The following is a 19069-nucleotide window of genomic DNA, read 5'->3' as shown; positions in this document are numbered from 1 at the left end:
TCCTAGAGGTCGCACATCCCAGATCGGCAGCCCCCGCCGGGTTGGGAGCAGCCGCGTTATCCCAGAGCCGCGTTATCCCAAACCCGCGTTATCCCAGACTATCCCAGACCCACGTTATCCCAAACCCTCATTATCCCAAACCCGCGTTATCCCAAACCCGCGTTATCCCAGACTATCCCAGAGCCGCGTTATCCCAAACCCGCGTTATCCCAGACTCGCGTTATCCCAGACTATCCCAACCCCGCGTTATCCCGGACCCGCGTTATCCCAAACCAGGACACCGTGCCCGTGGTCACCTCGGGCCCCAGCCGTGCTCACCCCCTCCTGTTCCCCTGCTCCCCCCGCCCCATCCCCGAGGTCCCCCCGGACCCTCCGGGCCCCACCACGTCCCGGACCCCCCCGTGGCCGTGCCGGTGCTGCCCCCTGCGGGTAACGGGGCTGCGGTGCAGCCGGAGAGCGGGAAAGGGGAACCGGGGTACGGGGAAAGGGGGATCGGGATATGGGGGAAAGGGGGGAAAACGAGGGGAAAAGGGGGAAAGGGATATGGGAGAAAGGGGGGGAAAGAGGGGATCGGGATATGGGGGAAAGGGGGGATCGGGATATGGGGGAAAGGGGGGATTGGGATATGGGGGAAAGGGGGATCGGGATATGGGGGAAAGGGAGGGAAAGGGGGATCGGGATATGGGGGAAAGGGGGGAAAACGGGGGGAAAGGGGGGATCGGGATATGGGGGAAAGGGGGGATTGGGATATGGGGGAAAGGGGGGGAAAGGGGGGATCGGGATATGGGGGAAAGGGGGGATCGGGATATGGGGGAAAGGGAGGGAAAGGGGGATCGGGATATGGGGGAAAGGGAGGGAAAGGGGGATCGGGATATGGGGGAAAGGGGGGATCGGGATATGGGGGAAAGGGGGGATTGGGATATGGGGGAAAGGGGGATCGGGATATGGGGGAAGGGGGGGGAAAGGGGATCGGGATATGGGGGAAAGGGGGGAAAACGGGGGGAAAGGGGGGATCGGGATATGGGGGAAAGGGGGGATTGGGATATGGGGGAAAGGGGGGGAAAGGGGGGATCGGGATATGGGGGAAAGGGGGGATCGGGATATGGGGGAAAGGGAGGATTGGAGTACGGGAGGAAAGGGGGGATTGGGGTAAAGGAGGAGAGAAGGGTTTGGGGTAGAGGGAGAGAGGAGGGATTGGGGTACGGAGGGAGAGTGGGGGCCGGGGTGCATGGGGAGAGGGGGATCAGGGTACAGGGAGAAAGGGGGGATTCGGTTGCAGGGGGAAAGGGGAGTTTGGGGTACAGAGGGAGAGGGAGGATGGTGGTTTGGGGAGAGAGGTGAGATTGGGGTACATGGAAATAGGGGGGATCGGGGGACAGGGGGGATTGGACTGTGGGGGTGAAAGGGGGGATTGGGGTATGGGGGAGAGGGGGATTGGGGTGCTGGGAAAGGGAGGATTGGAGTACAGGGGGAGAGGGGGATTGGGGGTACAGGGGGAGAGGGGGTTCGGGATATGGGGGAAGAGGGATTGGGGTATGTGGGAGAGGGGAGACCCAGGGTTCAGGGAGAGGAGAGGAGATCAAGGTACAGCAGGAGATGGAGGACCTGGGGTGGGATACGGGGGAAGGGAGCACCCAGGGCAGGGGGAGACGGCAGATTGGGACCCAGGGGCAGAAGGATAATTGGGGTATGGAGGAAAGGGGGATTAATGGGATACAGGAGAGAATGAGGGGCCCAGGGTACCCTGAGAGTTTTAGATCCCTGATTTCCACCAGAGAAACGAACAAAACAAAACTCCTGGGGGTTGTGACTAAATGATCTTTAAGGTCCCTTCCACTCCAAACTGGTCCACAGTTCTACCAATTTCTTCTAAGGGATACCAGGGCCTGCATGAACCTCTTTTGCCTCCTCCTTGGGGGCGGTTGGGGTTCACATGGGGACTGTTTCGGGTTTTTTTGGTATCCCAGATAACAGAAGCAGATTCCCTATTGGCTTGTAAATCTTCACTGAAGTTGATGCCATCCTCCTGCTCTGCACATCCACTGCACACTCCCAAAGTGCCCTGAGGGTCTCTGGATCGAGTTGTCTTATCACAGAATCATGGAATGGTTTGGATTGGAAAGGGACCTTAAAGCCCACCCAGTGCCACCCCTGCCATGGGCAGGGACACCTCCCACTGTCCCAGGCTGCTCCCAGCCCCAATGTCCAGCCTGGCCTTGGGCACTGCCAGGGATGCAGGGGCAGCCCCAGCTGCTCTGGGCACCCTGTGCCAGGGCCTGCCCACCCTCCCAGGGAACAATTCCTGCCCAATCTCCCATCCAGCCCTGCCCTCTGGCACTGGGAAGCCATTCCCTGGCTCCTGGCCCTCCAGGCCTTGTCCCCAGTCCCTCTGCAGCTCTCCTGGAGCCCCTTTAGGCCCTGCAAGGGGCTCGGAGCTCTCCCTGGAGCCTTCTCCTCTCCAGCTGAGCACCCCCAGCTCTCCTGGCTGCTGGGGATCTACATCCACCAGGATATCTGGGGGATCCTTGTGCCTGTTTTGAGGACGGGACAGCCGCGGTGAGCAGCTCCTTGTGGCACAGCCAGGGCTCCCCAGTGACTCTGGGGAGGCACCGGGCCGGGACCGAAGCAGTTAAAGCGCTGTAAAACCCGGGCCGATGATGTTGTGTTGTATAACACACAGATAATGCGGTTTTCTTCTCGGCATCCGTGCTCCAGCTTGCCTGAAAAGCTGCAGACCTGAATTTCAGCCCCTGTCAGCAGTTCCAGTCCAGCTCCCGGCGCTGTCACCCGCACAGCAGCGAATTACCGGCTCCGCGTTCGTCTGCAGAGAACCGAGATCCCTGCGAATGCATCTCCCAGACAGACACCCGCTGCAAGGCGCAGCTCGGGAATCAGCCCGGGGGAAGCGGAGCGGGGCTTTTATTGGAAGGCAAACACAAAGCTCAGCCCCCGGGGGAGCGCGGCCCAGGGGAGGGGACACAAAGCCACCCCGGCCGGGAGGGGGGACGGGCCATTGTTCGCTACAAAGGACAGGAAACGAGCCTCAAAGGGGACGTGAAAGAACCTTGAAACAAATGCAGATCAGCGAGCGGGGATCGCCCCGAGCATCTCCAGCCTGCGCTGCCGGGGGCGGGGGGCTCGGAGCGGGGACCCGGGGACCCCTCGGGATCTGCCTTTTCCCCCGAGAGCGGGGCTTGGCGGAGCCGAAAAGGGCCAGAGGAACCTGGGATCACCCCGAACCACCCGGTTGTGACCGGGCTCGGTGGTTGTAGGATCATCAAATGAAGGAATGGTTTGGGTTGGATGGGATCTTAAAGCTCATCCCATCCACCCCCTGCAGCGGGTACGGACACCTTCCACTGTCCCAGGCTGCTCCAAACCCCGCTCAGCCTGGCCTTGGACCTAATGGTTGGACTGGATGATCTTAAACATCTTTTCCAACCTAAAAAATCCCGTGATTCAAAACCCCCTTCCCTGCATGACCCGCGGGGATGTGACTGAGCCGGGCAGGGCAGTCAGAGCTTGTCCTTACTCCAGCCCTGGGCTGCTCTCCTGCTCCTTCAGTGCCCCCAAAACTCATCCTCCATCGCCTCTGCCCGACTCCACACAGCCCCAGAACTGGGTGTTTTGGGGTGTCTCCTTAGGTCCACCCCAAGGAGGGGGAACTGATGTGGTGCCCCACTGGCTGGGAGCTCTCTGGCTGGAGAAACCGAGCTGTGTTCGGCGAGAGAAGTCACAGAGGTGCCAAAACCGCATTAAAGCCAATTTTTCTACATGGAGATAGCCCTTATCTGCTCTGAAAAAGAGTGGGCTTGGTCCCTTTGGAGCTGGAGCCCCTCTCATTCTGCTCCTCCCGGTAAAAGCAGGCTGGTGTTGGAGCCGAGTGACAGAAATGACCCCCAGTGGCCCACAAAGCCATTTCCTGCCATACAAGGCAGGCTGGTGGCCCTCTGCCAGAGGGGACAATGAGGGATGGTGGGGCCTGGCCTGTGAGCCCTCATGTTCCTGTTTACTTGGAGCCTTGGTCGTGGATCAGAGAGATTTCCCTGGCTCCTTTTTCAGCAGTTTTGACTGCAGGGGCAGCAGCAGTGCTCACATCCCACAGGAATTTTCCTCCTGTGTGGGGTCCCTGGCATCGGTGGCCCCGTGTCGTGGTGGGGACCTTGCCCAGCCCTGCGGGGAGTCCCAGCAGCTCTGGCATCCCCTGGAAGGGCAGCTGTGCCCAGGGTCACCTCCAGTGACCGCCCCGCTGGCCCTGTGACGCCAGCAGCATTCCAGGCTCTGGAGCTCGTGGCCGGCCAGGACGAGCCCAGGGCTCTGCGTGCTCCTGTCACATGAGAGGAGGGACAAACATCACCCCAGCCCCGCAGCGACGGGGAGTTCCCGCTGTTATCTCGTCCTTCCTTCAGCCCAGAGCCCGGCCAACACCCTGCCTTTATCAGCCTGGCCCGCGGGCCAGCAGGGCCTGGGATGGGCTGGGACAGGGGCCTGGCAGGGGGACAGCAGTGTGGCACCGGGGACGGGAACATGGCACTGGGGACAGGAAAGTGGCACTGGGGACAGAAAAGTGGCACCGGGGATGGGAAAGTGGCACTGGGGACAGGAACACGGCACTGGGGACAGAAAAGTGGCACTGGGGACAGGAACATGGCACTGGGGACGGGAACATGGCACTGGGGACAGGAAAGTGGCACTGGGGATGGGAAAGCAGCACTGGGGACAGGAATGTGGCGCTTGGGACAGGAACATGGCATTGGGGACAAGAAAGGGCACTGGGGACAGAAAAGTGGTACTGGGGATGGGAACGTGGCACTGGGGACAAGAACATGGCACTGGGGGCAGGAGTGTGGCATTAGGGATGGGAATGTGGCACTGGGGATGGGAACATGGAATCAGAGAACTGTTGAGGTTGGGAAAGCCCTCTGAGGTCATAGAGTCCAACCATTAACCCAGCCAAGGTCACCACTAAGGCCTGTCCCCAAGTGCCACAGGCACACGTTGTGTGAGCACTCCCAGAGAGGTGACTCCAGCACTGCCCTGGGCAGCTGTGCCAGTGCCTGTGCCAGTCAGGAATTTCTCCTGACCTCCAATCTAAACCTCTCCTGGAGCAGCTTGAGGCCATTTCTTCTTGTCCTGTGCCTTGGATTCGGGAGAAGAGCCTGACCCCCAGCTGGCTCCACTGTCAGGAGTCGGGAAGTTGTCAGAAGCACCTGGGGATGGGAGCGTGGGGCTGGAGGAGGGATTGTGGTGCCTGCGGATGGGAACATGGTGCTGGAGACTGGAACACGGTGCCTGGGGAAGGGAATGTGGCTCTGGGGACTGGAACACAATGCCTGGGGATGGGAACAAGGTACTTGAGGATGGGAACACGGCTCTGGAGATGGAACCATGGTACCTGGGGAAGGGAATGTGGCTCCGGAGAAGGAACACTGGTGCTTGAGGATGGGAACATGGTCCTGGAGACTGGGACACAGTGTCTGGGGATGGGAATGTGGCTCTGGAGACAGGAACAAACTGCTGGAGACTGGAACACAACGCCTGGGGGTGGGACATGGTGCTTGAGGACAGGAACGTGCCACTGGAGATGGAAACACGGTGCCTGGGGATGGGAACACTGTCCTTGAAGATGGCAACATGGCTCTGGAGACGGGAACATGGTGCTGGAGAAGGAACCATGGTACCTGGGGGTGGGAATGTGGCTCCGGAGAAGGAACACTGGTGCTTGAGGATGGGAACACACTGCTGGAGACTGGAACACAGCGCCTCGGGATGGGAATGTGGCTCTGGAGGTGGGAACACGGTGCCTGGGGACAGAAACGTGTCTGGGGACAGAAACGTGTCTGGGGACAGAAACGTGTCTGCGGAACGCGGCGCCTGAGCCCCGCGCGGGGAGGGCGGCGGCGCCGGGACTCGAACCCGCGGCCGCGGGCGGTGCCGTGGCGGGGCGGGGCGGGGCGGTGCCGCCAGGGGGCGCTGCCGCGCGCCGCCTTTGTTGCCGTTGGCGCCTCTTCCTGCCCGGGCGGCGGCGGCGCGCGCGGGCGGGGGCGGGAGCGCGGCGGGGCCGGGAGCGGCGGCGGCACCGGGAGCGGCACCGGGAGCGCAGCGCGGCTCGGGCTCGGCGCGGCGGCGGAGCGGCGGGAGCATGGAGATGGAGAAGCGCTTGACGCTGGAGCTGCGCAACAAGAAGCCGAGCGAGGTGCGGCGGCGGGGAGCGGGCGGGCGGCACGTGCTGCGGGGAGGGGGGAGGGGGTGGTGGTGGGTGGGAGAGCGGCCCGCGGGGGTCCCGCACGGCGGGGACCGGGCGGGTTTGGCGGCGCGGGGATGGGGAGGTTGTGGCGGGCGCGGAGCGCGGCGGCGGCGACGGCGGGAGCGCTCCCGCCCGGCCCGCAGCCCCGGCATGGCGGCGCGCACGTGCGCGGCGGGGCCCGCCCGCCCCGGGGCCGCGCTGGAGGCTGTGAAGGGACCCGGCCCGGCCCGGCTCGGCCCGCGGAGGGGCGCGGGGGGCAGCGGGGAGCGAACGGGCCGGGCCGGGCCGGGCCCCGCCGCGCCGGAGTCAGCGGGCCCGGCCGGGGCGGCCCCGCGCGGCCATGGCGGCTCGGCCATGTTAGCGGGGCCCGGCCGGGCCGGAGCGGCTCCCGCGGGTCCCCCCGCCCCGGGAAGGGGTCAGGGGCTGCGGGGATGAACCTTTAAGGTGCCGCTGGGGCCGCCCGTTCTCCTCTGCTGGCGGCCGCGGGGCCGGGCCCAGCGCTGTGCGCTCACTCCGGGGCCGCCTCATCCCCGGCTCTCCCGTTCCCCGCGTCTTCCCTTACCCCAGATCTTCCCTTCCCCCGGCCACCCCTTCCCTGGATTTTCCCCTTGCTTGGATCTCCCCGCTTCCCTTTCCCTGGATCTCCCGGCTTCCCTTTCCCTGGATCTCCCCGCTCCCTTTCCCTGGATCTCCCTTTCCCCGGCTCTCCCCATCCCGGGCCGCCCCGCTGGGCCGTGGCCGGTCCCTCCCTGGCCCCGGGGACACTCGGTGTCGTGGCAGCTGCGGGCCGTGGCCCCCGAGCACGGTGGGAACGAGTGGTGAGCGGGGCTTTGGGTGGAGATTAAAGCGGCTTCGTGCATGGCGAGGGGATTTGCAGGACCAGAGCGGCTGGGCAGGAGGAGCTGCGAGCGCCTGGTCCCCGTGGAGTGACGCCAGGAATTGCAGAGCCAGCGGGGTCAGGCCTGGGTGTCCTGGGCTGTCCCGGGACCTGCTCTGTGTGACTGCAGCACGTCCTGGGCCATCAGAAAGGGCCCGGTCTGCGGCAAAGCTGGGCTTGGCTGGGTTAGTTCATTGCTCCAGGGAGGCCCTGGCACAGGGTGCCCAGAGCAGCTGGGGCTCCCCTGGATCCCTGGCAGTGCCCAAGGCCAGGCTGGACATTGGGGCTTGGAGCAGCCTGGGACAGTGGGAGGTGTCCCTGCCCATGGCAGGGGTGGGACTGGAAGGGCTTTAAGGTTCCTTCCACCCCAAACCTTTCCAGGATTCCATGATAACCTGGTGGAGTTCAGGCTCACCTCTGTGCCCACACAGCACAGCAGCAGCCACCCAGGTCTGGCCTTTACCACCTTCACATCCGCCACGGTGGCAGCCTCCGCTTGGTTGGAGCCTTTTCTGAGGTGTTGGGAGCAAAACACACTCGGCTCCAAAACTTCTGGCAGAGCCTTGACTCAGAGCCCTGAGCAGCGATGCCGCTGGAGGAGTTTGAAGCGATAATTCATTCAGAGCTTGTGCTGTGAAGGTGGCAAAGATGGCACAGCAGCCCCCAGACTCTCCCGCTGGGAAGGCAGGGTGGTTTTAAAATGACTCCCTAACAGTTGGCTGATGTGAGCAGGAGAGGTAAAATGGGAGCGCTGCGAAGGAGGAATTTGGAGAGCGCCACGAGCCTTCTGGCCAAGGCTCATTTTTGCATCTTGCTGTCAAGAATGTGTGGGGTGAAAGCAGGGTTTGGAAGTGGCTTGGGAGAGCTGGGGCTGTGTCGGGGGCCTGGGAGGGATGGAGATGTTTCCCTCCAGGTGTTTGCGGGGAGCAGTTCTGTGCTGGTACTTTGTGGTCCTGATTCCTGTGCTGAATTCCTGGCTAGTGAAGGTTCCTGTGTGTGGAATCTGTGCTGGGTACGATGTTTGATGCCGTCAGTGGTCCTGTGTCACCAGCCTGAGGTTGAGCTCGTGTGCTGAGCCCTGCCCAGTGTCACTTCACTGGACACTGTCACAGGGAGGCCAATCTTCTGGGGATGGGTTTTCCGGCACCCCAGTGGTGTGGGGGACAAAGTGGAAGGGGACAAACCCAGCTGACCTCGTTTGGCCTCTCGTTAGCGGAGCCTGGAGCGTGACTCTGAAAGCTTTATTGATGCCTTGTGTGTGTGGAACGTGGGGATGTGACCTCGTGGTTCCAAACCCCTGCGTGCTGCTTCCTGCAGGATGGGGACCTTGGTGGGGACAGCAGGAGTGTGTTGGTGGCTTGTGCTTAAAGGGTGAAACCCCAACCACACTGGGGGCCTGCCACCAAAAGTTATTTGGCTTTAAGGTCTTAAATTTGAGTGAGGAGGAACTCGAGGCGCAGCCGCGCTCTGGATGTGTCGGCGATGTCGCCTTGAGAGTGTCAGTGTGGCAGGCGTGGTGACAGCTGTGGTGTCTCCGTGCAGGTGAAGGAGCTGGTGCTGGACAACTGCCGCTCAGAGGATGGCAAAGTGGTCGGTCTCTCCTCAGACTTCGAGAACCTGGAGTTCCTCAGCATGATCAACATCAACTTGCTGTCCGTGTCCAACCTCCCCAAGCTCAACAAGCTCCGGAAGGTGAGGCAGGGCTCTGGTCCCGTCCCCAGCAGCCCTGGTCCTTGTGCTGCCCCTGGTGGCTGCTGCTTTTCCTGTATTTGCCAGAAAAAGGCCGTTGAATTTTGCTCTTTCCTCTCTCTCTGAGCAAGTGAGAGGGGTCGGTTTTAGCGTGCAACCAAACCCTTCTGAGCTCTTCAGGTGTTTAGTGCCCTTCCTCTCCTGCTTTTGCTCTTGTGCTGCTGGCAGAAGCTTCGTGACATCACCAATATTTTGGATTTTGGAGCACTGACGAGCATGGGGGTGGCTGGCAGGGCTGTGTCCCTGCGGGAAAGGGGTTTGAAGGGAAAACTTGACCTGTTGTTCTGTGTCCTGGAATTTGGGTGCCCACTGTAGCCCGGTTCTCCGGGTAATTTCCTTCCCTGCATCACGAGCTGAAACACTTGGTGACCATGTGATATTCCCTCCCTTCAGCTGGAGCTGAGTGATAATAGGATTTCTGGTGGCCTTGAAGTTCTAGCAGAGAAAACTCCCAACCTGACACACTTGAATCTAAGCGGCAACAAGATCAAAGACATCAACACCCTGGAACCCTTGGTGAGTGGAGGCTGTGCTGGAATCCCAGGGATGGCGTTTCCTTTGGGGAATGGGTCTGTGCAGCAGGAATCCAACGTCTTGGTAACTGTTCCAACAGCACTTCGTGGTTCTGATGGGAACAGATTTGATCCCAGTTTGAGGCTTGGCCAGTAGTTAATGGCTCCTCAGTCTGGAAAAGCAGCAGCCAGTTGCTAAAAGAAGCGTGAAATGGGGCTGGATGAGTAAAACTGTGGATGCTCAGTGCCCATCTGAGAAGGGACCGGGAAAGGGTCGGAGGCAGCTGGAGGTAGGTGGCACCTGGGGTGTCATGGAATGAGGTAACTGGACACCAATGAGGGCATCTGTCACATCAGCCCAAAGATTCTGCTGTCACAGCACTGCAGGGCCCCATTCCCAGAGCCACAGGATCAGGGAGGTTGGAAAAGGCCTCTGAGGCTCTGTCTGAGCTGCCCCAGGAAGGCTCTTGCTGTGAGGGACACCTGAAAGGTCTGATGCAGGGCATTTGTCTCGTTGGCTGTTTCATCCATCCATTCTCTCCAGAAGGAATTTGGGATTGTTTTGCTCCTCCTTTCCTTGGCGTGGTGCCCGGTGTGATGGGCTGTGCCAAGGGCACCCGGGCTGCAGCTCTCCCTGAGCTCTGCCTTGGTGTTCTGCCTGATATTTTGGGCAGGATAAGCCCAGCTCAGTGACTCCTGAGCTTTCTGGGCCTGTTCAGAAGAAAGAGAAAGATTTGCAAATACACAGAGAGTTTGTTCCAGAAGGGGAAGCCAGGACAGAGGAGCTGCACAGAAATTTCCAGTGCTAGCAGTGAGCAGGGGCAGTGACTCCTCTCCATCCGAGGCACACATGGGGCAGAGCCACTTCAGTGCTGGCCCTGGGCAGTGCCCCAGCCACCCAGCCTTGGCTGCCTGATCTTCAGACAGTGCTGTAAATAACCCTAACAAACTGATTTTTGCAGAAAAAGTTGCCAAACCTCCACAGCCTGGATCTATTCAACTGCGAGGTGACAATGCTCATCAACTACCGGGAGAGCGTGTTCGCCCTCCTGCCCCAGCTCACCTACCTGGATGGCTTCGATGCTGACGAGCAGGAAGCCCCTGACTCAGACCCTGAAGCAGATGGGGATGCACTGGAAGATGACTATGAGAACGGGGAAGGTGAGGATTTTCTCTCCTCCTGGTTTTCCTGCTGGGGAACCACCCCTTTTCCACTTCTGGGTGGGCTCCGTAAATGGGCATTGGCACTGGAATAGGGGCCGTGTGGGTGCCCCCACCCCCTTCTCCATAGGGCTGGGGAGGGCTGGCACTTGCCTGGGAGGTGACAGGGCTTGGTGCTGTCCCTCCTCATCCTCTGTGAGCCCTGCCTGCTGCTCACACTGCACTGAGGGGTGAGGGGTGTCTGGATTTGGGAACTGGGGCACTTCCCTCCCTTCCCCTTTTGGTAGAAGGTGAGGAGGAGGAGGATGATGAGGAGGAAGACGATTTGGATGAAGAAGTCATTGATGATGAGGAAGATGAAGACGATGATCTGGAAGGTGAAGAGGAGGAGGATGGAGTGGATGATGAGGTGAGGCTGTCACTGGTTCAGCACCAGGTCATGCATTTGTCCCTTTTGTGGTGACCCACAGGAGCCTCTCTGGGGGCAGATCTGAGAAGTTTGCAGCCCTGTCCGTGGGGATGTGAGGAGCTCTTGGAGAACCAACAGCTTCTCCTGCCACCCTGAGGCTTCAGTGGGGTGGGAGAAGGGAAGGAAAACTGGGATTACTGCTCAGGGAATTGTGGTTCTTGCAACAAAGCCTCTTGTTTGAACTCCAGGAGGAAGATGAGGAGGAAGATGGTGAGGAGGATGAAGAAGATGAAGCTGATGAGGGTGAGTTGAGTCCTAACAAACCAATTTCTTGCAGAGCTGCCTCAACAGTCAAATATTTGATGTTTATGGAGCTTCCCCAGCCTCAGCGCAGGGCTGGTGTTGCTGCAGCTTTTTTTGCCCAAGCTGGGACCGAGCAGTGTCACCATCAGGGGTCACACAGGGAGGGGAGAGGGGCTTCAGGACCTCCAGATTCCAGCCATGCTGGATAATTCTGGGACATGTGAGAGGTCAGTGGCTTAGAAAAGCAGCTCTGGGAACTGATGGGCTGTGCAGGAGCAGGGTTCTGTCTCAGGAGTGAGTGAGGGAATCTCTTGGGGACACGTTCTCCTCTCCCCAGCTTAGACCTGAGCTTGGGGCCAGACTCCTCTGGTTGTGACAGACACCAACACCCAGATGAGTGTTAACAGAGTCTTGTGGCTGGAGTGAATTCAAACAATCTTGGATGAAGATTTAAGGTTGGGAAATCCCTCTGAGTCCAACACCACCACATTCACCACTAAGCCCTGTCCCCAAGTGCCACAGCCACACGTTTTTGAACGCTTCTGGGGATGGTGACTCCAGCACTGCCCTGGGCAGCCCCTTCCAGTGCCTGACCACCTTGTCCTTGAAGGGATTTTTCCCAATATCCAATCTAAACCTCACCTGGCACAGCTTGAGGCCGTTTCCTCTTGTCCTGTCACTCGTCACCTGGGACAACACTGAGCCCCCCCCGGCTGCCCCCTCCTGTCAGGGAGTTGTGCAGAGCCACAAGGTCCCCCCTGAGCCTCCTTTGCTCCAGGCTCAGCCCCTTTCCCAGCTCCCTCAGCCTCTCCTGGTGTTCCAGCCCCTTCCCCAGCTCCGTTCCCTTCTCTGGACATGCTCCAGCCCCTCCATGTCCTTTTTGTGAGGGGCCCAAAACTGTCCCCAGGGTTTGACGCCTCAGCAGTGTCAGCAGAGGGGCCATGAGCTTGGTCAGGAGTGCCTGAATTCTGCAGATGCTGCGTTTTTGAGGGTGCTCAACAAATACCTCCCCTTTTCAGCTGTTGAAATGCAGGATGCTTGTAGGGCATGGAAAGTTTTGGTGTCTCCTGCCAGCCCATGCTTTTCCACGAGGAGCAGGGCAGGGTGGATCTGCTCCCAGATGGTGCCAGTCTACCCCATGCTTCCTCCCAGCTCCACAGCTCAGCTGCTGCTCCCTGGGCTGGGCTGAAAGGTGAATCCTCCCCTCTCTTTGCAGACCATCCATGTGGGGAGAAGAGAAAACGAAGTCTAGAGGATGAAGGAGAGGAAGATGCAGAGGATGAAGAGGACGATGAGGATGACTGATCCCAGCGAGCCAATCAGTTTTACAGACTCTGACTGTGCTTGTCTTAAACCTCCCCGTTGTGTCTGTGTGAGACTGTAAATCCCCGTCTCCCACTCCTCCTGCTCCTCCCCCTTTGTATGGCTGCAGCGTCCACAATATATTTTTTTAAGATTTAGAATACTGTAGGCATTCAGGGGAATCTTCCATACAAGGCTCACTTCTTTCTCACAAGTATCTCATGACCAAAGGCTTCTCCGTTCGGTGGTTTGTGCAGCAGCTTGCAAAAAAAAAAAAAAAAATCACAAAAAAGAGAAAAAAAAAAAAAAAATCTCCTCCTTAGGGTATCTTTGTGTCCGAAATCAGCTGTACCACACTGGACCCAGAGCTCCAGCTCGCACCTTGCCAGCACAGAAGGCCTTTGCCACCCTCGTGCCCTCAGCCCAGGGCTCTGAAGACGCTTTTTGAGCCATCTCGGGTGCAAAATCTGGTTCATCTGCATGGACTCGGAACGATCCCTGAGGGTGTCTCAGCTCTGAAATCATGGTGATGTGATCTCTGGACATGCTTGAAGATGCTTTTAGTGCTGGGGATGGGGGGTGCCTGGGGTTTTGGGGGGAGGAAGGGAGGGAGGGGGCTGCTTGCATGACCTGGTCCCTCTGCGATGCACCTTGCAGTAGCCCTGCACTTGCTTTCCTATTTTTGTTATAAACTGGAACATTTTTCCCAGTGGCCGCCTGAAACCCATCCCTTGGGACGTCCCGAGGGAGTGGGGATTTCGTGGCCGTGTCTGTGCTGTGGGGAGGCTCCCGGTGCCCCCACAGCACCTTTGGGAAGGGATAGGGAACGCAGGTGTGGGGATACTGCTCCTCCATCCGTGTCACACTGCACAGCCCCGCTCAGCCACGATCACTGTGATGCTCCTGCAGACCGTGTTAGCCTGTAAATTCTCAGGGTCCTTCTGCCAGCCAGTGCCAGCTCTGCACAGGCCCTCGGTGCCAGCCTGGCCTGGGCATCCTCCTCCTCCTCCTTTCCCAGCATGGAGCAGAAATCCAGCTCCCCCCTCGTGTCCCTGCTGCGGGGGTGCTGCTGATGCCACCCCGAGGTGGCTGCAGGGAGGATTTGGGGAATCCAGCCAGGTGCAGCATTCCCAACCCCATTCCCACCTTCCCTCAGAGGTGTCTGGCCAGCACATCCGTCGGGAGAATGACCCTGGGGTGGGGGGGATGGGGACACCCCAGGGGTGCAGACAAGCACTGGCACTTTGTGGCATTCCCGCTGGGTGCTCCGGGCACTCTGCGGGCCCCCGAGGCTCCAGCCCTGCCCTCCGAGGGGGGTTTGGGGTGTGTTTGCAGCACAGCCCCGTTCCCGGGGTTTGTGGGGTGTGTTTGCAGCACAGCCCCGTTCCCGTCGCTTCGTTCTCGCTGGTGTCTCTCGCATTGTACAGTCGCTGTGACCATTCGGAGAAGAACTAATCCTGTAAAATGCAAAACTGAGTAACTTATAAATGTTTAAGGATTTTTAAAAAAAAAAAAAAAAAAGAAATGTCAGAGCAGCAGTTACTTCTAATTTTTTTTCCCTGCATTTTTAGCAGATTGTATGGATTTTATATTAGCCTAGTAACTGTCAGGTTTTGATTGGTCAGACTAGTCCCAGAAATAAGGATCTCCAGCCCTTTTGTATCTTTTGTTACAAAATTTGGATAAAATTTTAATAAAGACTTCAGTTTTTAAAAATGCATTGCAATGGAGCTTAGCTTGGCTGCCTCTGCCTTGGGAACAGCCAGGAATGCTCTGACTGGGAGCCTTGGGGCAGGTTCGGGTCTCTCCTGGGAGCAGGGGCTGTCCCCGGGAGGGCTGGGTTCGGCTCAGCCTGGGCTGGGGGGGACGGAGTGGGGGCTCTGCTGTGCGGTGGGGTCTGCAGGGCCCCCAGGGGCCAGTGCTGCCCTTGGAGGTGGCTGGAGCCGGTTCCAGGGTCAGGCACAGCTTGGGAAGGGTCTCCCTCCTGCCTTTCGGGGTGGGCACTCACCAGGTGAGTGTTCGGTGGGCTGGGGGCCAGGGCTGTGCCAGCTGGGGATGGGGGCTGAGCTGGGCCCCCTGCCCCCCTTGGGGGGTTCTGTGACCCCGTGCTGGCTCTGTGATGAGCTGGCACTCTGTCTGGTCTCAGCAGCTCAGGGACACTTCAGGGTGTCCAATCCCCCTGCTCAGGGCCCGAGGGGACCGGGCTGGACTGAGGAGGGCACGGTCCCAGCTCAGCGGGGCCGCAGGAGCGAGCCGGGGCAGGGATGGCAGCAGGAGGGAGGGGTGCCCACCCCGCCTAGGTGGCCACTGGGCCTTTCTGAGCCCCATGCCGGTGTTTGTGTCCCCGGCCGGGGCTGGCAGCAGCAGGGCAGGGGGTGCCGGTGCTCCCATCGCTCCCATCCCTCGCTCCCAGCCAGCGCTGGCGTAGGCACCAGCAGGTCCCAGCACGCTTCCCCTCAAACCAGTTTGCAGCAAACTTTTCACCCCGCTGGGCTGGGACCGGCAGAGCGGGACTGGGGCAGCCCCAGGGTGCTCCCACGGGGGGGTGCAGGGGGTGCAGCCCCCCCGGGCTGGGCACCAGGGGCCCTGCCCCTCCCAACGGCTCTCCCGTGCCATTCCATGCCCTCTTCGGGCACCTCTGCCTGCGGCAGGGCTGGGACAGGCACTGCGGCTTGAGGTCCCACCCTGCTTTGGGTGCTGGGCTGCAGCTGGCAGAGGCTCCAGCCCTGCTGCTCAGGAGCCCTGCATGCTCTGGGATGTGCTGGCAGGGGGAGGAGGGAGCGTCCCTTCCCCTTCCTCAGACCTTCCCCTCCCCCAAACACTTCCCTTTCTCCTTCCCCAAAGCAGCCCCTGGCAGGGCCAGCCCGGGAGCAGAGGGTCACACCCCCCTGCACTCACCATGTCCCCTCCTTTGGTTTTGGGGGGGCTCCGTAGTGCCAGCGCCGCTCCCCCATCACCCCCAGCCCCCACGGGACTGACAGAGCCTCTCCCGGCCGCCACTCCTGTACAATTCCCATTTATTATTCCGAGATCTCATTCCAGAGAAGTCCACTAACCCCTGAGAACCTACCGGGCTCCCCCCAGAGCCCCCGGGGCTGAAGCAACAGAACCTTTAGGGGAGGGAGATGCAGGGGTTCCGGGTGCTGGAGAGTTTCCGAAAATAAAAAGGAAGGGGAGAAACTCCGGGGCAAACATCCGCCCCTGTGGCACCGCGGGCTGGGCTGGGGGTGCTCCTGTCCCCAGGGAGGGGTCCCTGTCCCAGCACGGTGGCAGGGGCTGTGCTGTGCCCCCTGCCCGGCTCAGGGGAGGGATGGGGAGGCGCAGGAGAGTCCCGTGGGAGCCGAGGGCATCAAAGCTGGGAGTACAGGGAGTTCTCCATCTCCGGCGGCAGCTTGGCGTGGAACGGGGCGAGGCCCACCCCGAAATCTGCAGGGAGAGGGGAGAGAACTGTCAGCACGTCGGGGAGGGGCACATGGACCCCCGGGGGCATCACAGGGCCTGGGGGGCACATGGAGGGCACTGGGAGGGGACACAGACACCCCCAGGGCACAGCAGGGGCTGGGGACACAGGGAGGGCAGGCACACGGACCCCTCCAGGGCACAGCAGGGGCCGGGGGACACGGGGAGGGCACTGAGGGGCACACAGACCCCCAGGGTACTGCACAGGCTGGGGGGCACAGGGAGGGCACACAGACACCGCCCAGGACATTGCAGGGACTGGGGGCACAGGGAGGGCACACAAACCCTTCCAGGGCACTGCTGCAGGCTGGGGAACCACGGACTGGAGCCTGGCCAGCCCCTGCCAGGCCAGAGCGAGCGGGATGTGCCTTATCCCAGCGGGGCAGGGAGCCCATCCCCGTGACATCCCAGCAGCCGGGGCGGTCCCCACGGGTCCCTTCCGTACCCATCTCGGCCTCCAGGCGCCCGGGCGGGGGGTTCTTGCGGTGGTCCTCGGTGTGCAGGGTCATCTCGTCGCGGGAGGCGGTGGAGAAGGGGCACTGCGTGCAGCTGTAGCGGCCCCGCGTGTGCTCCCACACGATGCGGCTGTTGGAGGAGTGCCCTGCAAGGACGGGCGGGCAGGGAAGCACAGGGATCGCCCCGGGATCACCGCCGGGACCGCCCGGAGCCGCCTGGTGCCGCGGGGCTACGGGGGCTGGAGCCCCCCCGCTCCGAGCCCCACACGCTCAGGGGTTCCCTTCCCACGGGAAGGACCCCGACTCTGGGAGCAGGGAGCCAGGGGTCCAGCCTGGGCTCATACTGGGGGCACTGGGGGCACTGGAGCCCGGGCAGCTGCTGCTGCTGCTGCTCCTCCTCCTGCTGCTTCTGCCCTCGGGGCCAGCCTGGGGGCTTTGGGGGGGGTGCAGCCGGAACCCCCCTGCCTCCGAGCCCACCTGGGCCGCATCCCCTCTCCGCGGGGCTCCCGAAAAGGAGGGAGCCCTCCCTCCCCCTCTGCTCCCCGGGGAGCACCGCAGTGCCCCTGGGGCCTCTCCCGTCCCCTGTGGCCCCCCCCGCCGCCCCCCAAACCCCCCCGTGACAGAAAGCAGCCCCCACCCAGTAGGTGCCAAACTAACCTGGAGTCACTCCTGAGCCAAAGCATGGGAGGAGTGGGCTGACACTCACACCTGCGGAGGGAATCGAGGGGCAAGACAAGCATTAGGTCTTCCCCTCCCTGGGGGGGACACGTGGGAGGGCAGGCCTGGCCCGGCCCCCCCGCCTCGCACCCCCAGCACGCCGGGGAGCAACAGGGCCGGGAGAATTTGGAGGCCTTTTTTTTTGGCGGTCGCCGGTGCTTTGCCCAATCGAACATCACAGAGGGGCTGGCACAGGTGGCACGGGGCTTTGTGAGGGGGCTTTTGGGATGGAGGGGGAGGAGGGGGCCGGATCCTCGGCTGGGCGGCGGCGGGTCCTCCTCGGGAGCTGCTGCTGGTCAAGGCGGGAGCAGAAGAAGGTTTGTCCCGCCCGGCTCTGTGCGCTCACCTTGGCTTTTCTTCCAGACGGCGTTGGAGACGCTGGGGGGGCCGTGGCCCGGCAGGAAGGGCCGCAGGCGGTGCTGAGCCGGGGGCTGCGCCAGGCCGTAGGGCGAGGGGGGCACGTAGGACAGGAACGGCCCCGGCACCGAGGACGGGGGTGGCCCCGAGAACCGAGTCAAGGACGACGGCCCGAACAGGCCGGGCTCCAGCAGCGGGAAGGGGTGGGGGGCCGGTGACACCAGCGGCAGCGGCTCCAGCGAGCCGGGCAGCTCGGGCAGCCCCGTGGGCAGCGCCGCCGGGGCAGTGTCCGCGCCCGCCACGATGGCTTCTTTCTCCAAGGGCCGGAGAGCGCTCGGGAGCTTGGGCAACCCCTCGGGTGGCTTGGCCGGGGGCTCCTTCTCCGGGGCGGAGGTAGCGGGGGGCAGGACGGGCCTGTCGGCCCTGGGGGGCGGCGCGGGGCCGCTGGCGCTGTCGGAGCAGACGTGCAGGTGCTTGAAGAGCGAGCGGTGTGTCCGGAAGCGCAGCAGGCAGTTCTCACACCTGGGCGGTCGGGAAAGCACCGTCAGTGCTGACGCTCCCCTCGGCATCGCCCCCAGCCCAGCCCGCTGCAAGGGGGGCTCGGGGATGCCCGGGAGCTGCCAGGTGTCCCCAGAGGGGACGGGATGGGGACAGGGAGCAGCGGGACTCACTTGAAGTAGCGGTTTGGCTTGTAGTGCACCTTCATGTGGGCCATTAGGTCCTGCATGCTGGGGAAGGTCTCGGTGCAGCCCAGGGTGGGGCAGTGGAAGGTTTTGCCTGAGCAGAGAAATTCAGAGAGAGATTCAGCACCAGCCCGGCTTGGGACAGCCCCACTGCTGGGTCCCCAGCACCTCCCACGCTCCCCCCACTCCCATCTCCTGGAGCACCACCACGGGCCCTGCCTCAGCTCTGAGCCCTGCTCTGCTCTCTCCCACCCAAAAAAAGGGCACGTGGGGTGTCCTGGCCTTACCCTCGAGGGACTGCGTGGGTCTGTAGTGGACCTTCAGGTGGTCCATCAGCTCCTGCATGCTGGGGAAGGCCAGTTTGCAGCCGTAGCTCGAGCACTGGTAGTGTTTCCCTGCAAGGACACAGATCCGTCGGGCTCGTCCGTGCCCCGGCTGTCGCTGTCCCCTCCCCGGGGCGGGGCTGGGCTCACCTGGGACAGGTCTGCGCTTCAGCGGCCGCAGCTCCGGGACCGGGGTCCCTGCGCTCCCCGGCATCGGGGCACTGGGCAGGCCTGGGTCACTGCAGCCTGCGGGGAGAGGGTGTGAGGCTCAGCCCTGCCAAACCACCCCTCTGCCCTCCCCATCCCTTAAAAACAGCGGAACGGGGCCCGGGGGGTCTGGCTGGAGAGGGCTGGAGCCCTCCAGGGTGTGAGAGCTGGGAGGGGCTTTGCTCTAGGAAAAGCTGAGGTGGGAGGGTGAAGCCTGATGGTGCCTGTAACACGCTGGGTGATGCCACCTGCACACCCAGGCACACCCAGGCACACCCAGGCACATCCTGGCACAGCTGAGCACATCC

The 19069-nt window shown here is 61.9% G+C and overlaps 2 protein-coding genes across 3 annotated transcripts; one reads left to right on the top strand and one right to left on the bottom strand.

The window, feature by feature from the left end:
* The first annotated feature begins 6053 nt into the window (after positions 1 to 6053).
* Positions 6054 to 12723, top strand: LOC309582560 (acidic leucine-rich nuclear phosphoprotein 32 family member B-like). 2 transcript variants are annotated; one of them, XM_082297755.1, is made up of 7 exons: positions 6054 to 6196; positions 8667 to 8816; positions 9267 to 9389; positions 10348 to 10546; positions 10837 to 10955; positions 11204 to 11258; positions 12475 to 12723. In XM_082297755.1, exons 1-7 carry the CDS (start codon positions 6143 to 6145, stop codon positions 12561 to 12563), a joined length of 789 nt encoding a protein of 262 aa, XP_082153881.1. In that variant the 5' UTR covers positions 6054 to 6142; the 3' UTR covers positions 12564 to 12723. The 2 variants fall into 2 exon arrangements, with proteins under 2 accessions (XP_082153881.1, XP_082153880.1); XM_082297754.1 differs by having other exon boundaries at positions 10834 to 10955.
* Positions 12724 to 15909: 3186 nt separating this feature from the next.
* On the bottom strand, positions 15910 to 18798 carry ZNF414 (zinc finger protein 414; the record flags this gene model as incomplete). Its single annotated transcript, XM_082297668.1, has 7 exons — positions 18705 to 18798; positions 18519 to 18626; positions 18220 to 18325; positions 17538 to 18070; positions 17132 to 17182; positions 16465 to 16620; positions 15910 to 15986 (listed from the first exon to the last, which is right to left on the bottom strand). Exons 1-7 carry the CDS (start codon positions 18766 to 18768, stop codon positions 15910 to 15912), a joined length of 1095 nt encoding a protein of 364 aa, XP_082153794.1. The 5' UTR covers positions 18769 to 18798.
* Positions 18799 to 19069: the final 271 nt, after the last annotated feature.

This window comes from Coloeus monedula (genome assembly GCF_965178545.1).
Source record: "Coloeus monedula genome assembly, chromosome: 27".
NCBI classification, from domain to species: Eukaryota; Metazoa; Chordata; class Aves; order Passeriformes; family Corvidae; genus Coloeus; species Coloeus monedula.
This window is presented reverse-complemented; position numbering and strand designations above follow the sequence as displayed.

Bases quoted from the DNA above. Each gene is read 5' to 3' on its own strand.
- LOC309582560 (XM_082297754.1), top strand. From the start codon at position 6,143: ATGGAGATGGAGAAGCGCTTGACGCTGGAGCTGCGCAACAAGAAGCCG. The intron at 8,817-9,266 runs GTGAGGCAGGGC...CCCTCCCTTCAG, and splicing joins AGCTCAACAAGCTCCGGAAG to CTGGAGCTGAGTGATAATAG. The intron at 9,390-10,347 runs GTGAGTGGAGGC...TGATTTTTGCAG, and splicing joins TCAACACCCTGGAACCCTTG to AAAAAGTTGCCAAACCTCCA.